Genomic DNA, 6000 nt, shown 5'->3' on the forward strand with positions numbered 1-6000 from the left:
TTAAAAAATGGGTGGACACTTTATTAATGTGCCCAAGGCCCAAATCCTATGGGCACCCTATTGGACAAGCTGTGTGGGCTGGACAGCCCATAAGTCAGGGGTGACCACCCAAGTGGCATAGGGTAGGTGTGAGCACCTAAAATCACATGCACGACTCCTCCTCCTCTCCTTGCAAGCTTAATCGTCTTTTTTCTTACACACAAGCTCTCCACCATTTTTGCTCACATAGGGGCTATGCTCACTTGATCGCAATTCTGATTGCATACCTGTGATCCTCATCTGAAGGGTGTCCCCATCCATGCATTGGTTGTTGTCCATTCCGCTGCCTGGCTGAACCATTTGTATGGGCACCACGTCATCAGGCCGCTTGTCTTATGCTGTATGGACAGCTCCCGGAAGCTCCTACTGATAGGCGACTGTTCTTGGAGAACCTCCTTGGCTGCGTTTTTCTGTTTTTGGAGCTATTGCGGGCCTTCTATGGGCCTGTTCATGCTTGTGGGCGGTGTTGGAGAACAAGCCTTATCCACGTTTGGTTCACTAAAATATCTAGATATTATTCGTGTAATGACCTAAGCAATGATGCCATACAAGAGAGGCTCTAAGCCTATAAAAGCATTGTACTTGAATGAAGTAATACGAGTCGCATCATTTAGTCGTGCAATTTATCTCTTTGAGGCATTGTCTTTGTCTCTCTAACTCTCTCCCTCCCCCTTACTTCTTTGTTCTACAAATGCCATAGCCATCTTTATCTCTAAGCTTCCATAGCTCTGCATGTCACCATTGATTGGTATCAGAGCCACATATCGCCCGTACATCTGCACGCTACCCGACAACATTTGCTTCAGTGCTGCTCTCGTTACTACTGTCTATGCATGGCTGCCCAGCGCCTATTGCCAAGCGCATATGTAGTTGCCTGTCAGCACACACAATCTAGCATCTGCAACAGACAGTCTGCAATAGCCAAATCCAACAGTGATTGCACAATGAACGTTGGGCTACTGTACACTCCAAGAAGTCTTGCGTTAGAGCGGCTCTCTTCTACAACAAAGCAGCAGTCCAGAGCACACGCAGCCAGCAACAAGGTGGAGTTTGCACTCATTTCCTCAGCAAGTCAACATCAGCTATATTACTCAAATCGTTATAAGAAATCAATTAGGAAAGTCTTTAAAAAAATCAATTTAGGCCTTTTTTCATTTTCTGCAAACCCTTTTTAATCAGAGTAATTAACGCTAATTACTTTATCATTTTTGGGTGCAAATCTAGCATTGAAGTGTTGCTATAGCTTGCTCTAAAGCTTCATTGATCAAAACCTTGTTTGGAAACCCTAATTTTTGAAAATCCTAATTTTTTCGGGGTATTATCTCTAAGGGATTAGACACTGGCATTGGAAACTCTCCTTTGCCAAGACCTTCCCAGATTCATAGCATATCATGGCTACTCACGTGTTTATTGAAAAGTTCAATGGAAAAAGTTTCCACATGTGGCAAACTAAGCTGAATTTTAGTCTCATGAGAGAGGGCCTTTGGCCTTTCATTGAAATGGAAGAGAAGATGCACGAGAATGAAGATGCAGCTAAGAAAGCATGGAAGCTTAGAGATAAAAGCCTTTGGCCTCATAGCCCTTGGCCTCATAGCCCTTGGTCTCTTTGATAATTTTATACACCACGTTACAGATCTCCCAACCTCCAAATAAGCCTGGATAAGCTTTTTGGGGCTCAAGCAAAGAAATCCAAAGTTTCTTTGCCGATATAGTACTATGGTCTTATGATTCAACCACATGAGAACTTTGATGCTCATGTGAACAGGATGAAGTCCTTAATGAACTAGCTTGCAGGTGTAAAGGTACAAGTTGAAGATGATGTGGCCCTTCTCAGAAAGTCCATGCCGGAAGAGCGGGGTCATAGCCTCCTTCAAGGAAGAAGAAAGGAAGATTAGGACTAATATTCAAAGAAGCCTTGAAAACATTGTGGGAAAAACAACCACAATGAGAAGAATTGCTTTCACTAGAAAGCAGAGGCTAATGTCACACAGGAGAAGAAGAAACCTACAAAAAAGATGCAAACTTTGCAGAGTATGACGTGTGCACATCGAGCTGCTTGCTGAGGTGGGGTGGGCTGCCTGCTGAGCTTGGGAGAGCTTAATGCTGGACTCCCTGTAGATCTGGGCAACTCTTGGGCTGTTGATCTTTGCTAATGAAGGCTGAACACTGAAGCTCTTTAATATTTTGTGAGATAATGAAATGAGGAAGTTGTTTGAATTTATAGGCTCTCTTCCCCCTGTTTTTGGAGGTAGATCAGCCCTAGGGCTGGTTGTGGGGGTATCGGATTGCAAAACAGCTTATGTGGGCACTATTGGAGCTGGTTGGTTGCATTAAATAAGTTGTGGGCTCCAATGGATATTTTCTAACCTTACTAATAAGGTTTGCCTTCACACATGTGGGCGCCCAAAGCTTGGCAACCAAAAATGGGCTGCCCGGGGCCAAAATAAGCTGTCATTTACATGCGGTTCACCTGTCCTCTGTGTGGCTGCCATACCTGACCTATGGGCTGCCCGTTGCTGACCATGTTGACCACTGCTAAAATAATCCCTCCTGTTGTTCTGTATGGTACCTAAGCAGCCTAGAACTTGCATGTTGAGCCTAGAATTAGGGTTTTCAACCAATTTTGACCCCTGCAGGTTCTATGAAAACTTGAAATCTTGCGTCCAGCTCCTGGCTTTTGGCCTAATAAGCTGCCTGAACACTTGAACAACCAAGTGGGTTGTAACTGTGTGTGGAACAACACACTGATGACTCACCCTATGGTCTAATCTTGATGCCAACTAGTGACTTGTGTTTGGCTTGTCTCTGGACTAGGGCTCAAAACATGTTTAGTGCTCATCCAAAAGGTTACTAGCTGTGCACTCTGTACAAGTATGGCCACACAGCCTAGTGCTGTGGGTGCATGTGATAGCGTGTGTGTTTTTCTGACCTCTTCTTTCCTCAATTTTTGTTCGAGACTACTTCTCTTCATTGTTAAACGATAAATTTTTCTTACTCGTTACTTCATTAGTTAATATTAAGTTCTGAAAAAATTGCACTTTTTTGTGTCTTTTTTTTTTCTGCATTTTTTTTTTGGGGGCATTGTGTTATTGGGAAGTTTGTTTTTGAAACTGTAATTATTGATAGTCACAAAAACTTGTTTGGTTATTTTGAAATGCCTTAAACGTTTCTAGGCCAAAATGTTTTGAGATGTTTTTGAAACTGTGGTGATGTCGTGTTCAAATTTGGGGAGAAAATATTAAAACTTTCTAAAAAACCCCCTTTGCCCCTGATTGCAACCTATTGCTTCTGATTTTCCTCCAATTTCTCCCACATAGCTGTTACACAGAGTGTGGATCTTGAAACCACTTAACTATAATTGTAAGTAAGACTTAAACAACTATAGCACATAACCACAATAACCATAAAATCGAAATGACAGAGCACTGGGTCTTTGAGCTGACCTCTATCCAAAGGAGTATTTATGTACAAGCTTTGAGGGCACTTCGTCAGGCTGCCAGATCTCCAAACGAAAAACAAGTACAATTAGACTGCCAGATTTTTAAATACAATCTCCAAATTTAAAACAAATACAATGATACCAATGAATACCTCTCAAGGGGCAAGCTGTGGGCTGATTCATTGGAATTTCCCCACCAGCCAAATCACAAGGTGTTTCCCCCACTAGGAGGCAACCAATTCTAGGCTGGAAACTTTCTGGGTCTCCCAGTTCTTCCTTTATAACCGGGTAGGCAGTGACCCCATCCTCAAGAGCCTCCCGTCTCTACCTGATGCCCCACACTCGGAGGAGAGCTGGCGCTAGCCAAAAACAGTGCTGGTTCACAGGGGTCTTCAGGAGATGATGAATAAGCAAAACCTTGCAGAACAATAGCTACAGGTGCTGCAGCCGAAGATCAGCCCGAGACAGTGCTGGCTGAGCTGCTGAGCACTTCAGTGGTGGTGGTTGGCTGAGCTGAGCGGAAGTGGGTGGCACAGTTATGAGCACAAGTGGCTGCTACTGAACAGGGCAGGACAGCAGCTACACACAGGCGGTGGAGCGGCCAAAGGGCAGCACAGGGGTGGGGGAGCTGCAGGAGGCGGTGTTCAGGTGGTGGGGTAGCCTGGAAATGGTGCTCAGGTGGAGTAACAGCTGGGCGGAACAGGGTTCAATAAGACAGAGTAGCCAGCAGATGGCAATGCTGGGTGGCTCTGTGGCTGCTGAGGGAGCAGCAGGGTGGTGTTGTGACAGAGGGGCGGCAGCAACTGAGAGAAGGGGTACTACTGCAGTCATGTGGTGGCAACAGTTTGAGGTGGAGCGCACAAACAGGTGTGGAAATGTGACCTATACCTGGTAGGGGTTTGTAGACGGGCTTCAACATTTCCTTCACACTACTTGAAGCGGTTGTGAAAGGAGGTCAATGTAGTATGGAGCAGCATGTTGCGTTGGTTACAAAAGTAAGCAGCAAGGAATGCTTTGAAGGGGATGTTTCTTTTGAACAATCATTGGTGGAATCGTGCAGATAATATGAGTTAGGCTAGCTCTGCGCAGGTGCGCACGTGTGCGTGGTGGGTGGGTGGGTGGGTGCGTGCGTGGGTGCGTGTGTGAGAGAGAGAGAGAGAGAGCTTCTGATTTTTTTTTGTTTAAAGAGTCTTAAACAGCCTTTGAAATTTTCAACTGTGTAGTAGCCCTTGTTCTGACTATGTGCTGGCTCTTTTGCAGGCTTGGCCTTTCACCCACTGGATGGAATACTGCAGGCATGCCCTCATGTGATATTCATATTCCTTGTGCCAACTCACTTTTTTACTCATGAGCTTTCATTGTTTGCGGAGAGTATCTGGACAACAAATATCCACGATTGCATCCATGGAAAGGTTTGGCCTATAATGGGTGCTGGTTATCATACAATCCATCATACAACATACCGACATAACTATGGGCACTATACTATTTGGATGGACTGGATGTTTGGAACCTTGCGAGACCCTTCTCAGCCTGGCAAACCCAAGTTGTCTTAGGTAAGGGCTTACTGTCATTAAGTGCAGTTTCAGATTTGGCTAGACAGTTTCTCAGCCTGGAAAAGCCAAGTTTTCTTAGATAGGGGTTTACTGTCATTAAGTGTGGTTTCAGATGTTGCTAAACAGTTCATGGTGTGGTGGCAACATGAGGAGAGTGGCTTAGTTTGAGCTGAAACAGGGATGTATCTGAGTGGATGGGTGATATCATAATCATGTTAGGTAAATTTTCATGTGCATGAGTAGAGGATGTTGTCTAGTTTGCACAAGGCATTTTGATTCTTAGTTATGAAGGCTGCCCTGCAAATGGCATACTTTATCTTGTTTAGCGCACTCGCCAGTCTCTGTGCTTAAAGAGAGTTGTATTAAAATCTAGAGAAAGTTATGGGTCTACAAGACGGAAGTATTACAATGAAGAGCCACCAGTTCTGCGATGTTTGCATCATGATGTACAGTAGAAACAGCTGAGAGTACAGTAGTGGCTCATTAGTGCTGTTGGAGCTTACCCGCTAAGTAACGTGCAAAATTTTTGAATGTGCAGTTGGGTGAGCTGGTGACAGCGTGCCCCTTCTTAAAACAACATGCAAAATTTTTGAATGTGCTGTTTTCTTCACATTGAGGTGTTGATGTCAATATGTGGAAGAAAGTAGAGAGATGCAAGCATACAAGATAAATGACTCAAGTATGGGTGAGCTGGTGACACCATGCCCATTATTAAAAGAAACATGCAAAATATTTGAATGTGCTCTTTTCTTCACATTGATGTGTTGATGTCAATATGTTGACATCGTGCCCCTTCTTAAAAACAATAACCTTCTATGAGCGAGTTATATGATTTATCAAAACATCGAAAGGAATGTCGGAGAAGATTGAAAGCACCATTGGAATCAAGCACAGCTGTCCATTTCTTCCAACTCTTTTTGGGCTCTATACTAATGAGGTAGTTGATTTTATAGAGGTCAGGGGGAA

The 6000-nt window shown here is 44.1% G+C and overlaps 1 protein-coding gene across 1 annotated transcript in view; it reads left to right on the forward strand.

The window, feature by feature from the left end:
• The window catches only part of LOC147635258 (delta(7)-sterol-C5(6)-desaturase-like), a 28950-nt gene extending 23178 nt beyond the window's left edge, over window positions 1-5772 (forward strand). The window contains exon 3 of the mRNA XM_086802484.1: window positions 4739-5772. Within this exon, the coding sequence (XP_086658610.1) occupies window positions 4739-5034 (296 nt within the window). The 3' untranslated portion in view covers window positions 5035-5772. The remainder of the gene's footprint in view (window positions 1-4738) is intronic.
• Window positions 5773-6000: the final 228 nt, after the last annotated feature.

The sequence above is a fragment of the Cibotium barometz genome, chromosome 9 (genome assembly GCF_041138505.1).
Source record: "Cibotium barometz isolate CiBa-2024 chromosome 9, ASM4113850v1, whole genome shotgun sequence".
Taxonomy (NCBI): domain Eukaryota; kingdom Viridiplantae; phylum Streptophyta; class Polypodiopsida; order Cyatheales; family Cibotiaceae; genus Cibotium; species Cibotium barometz.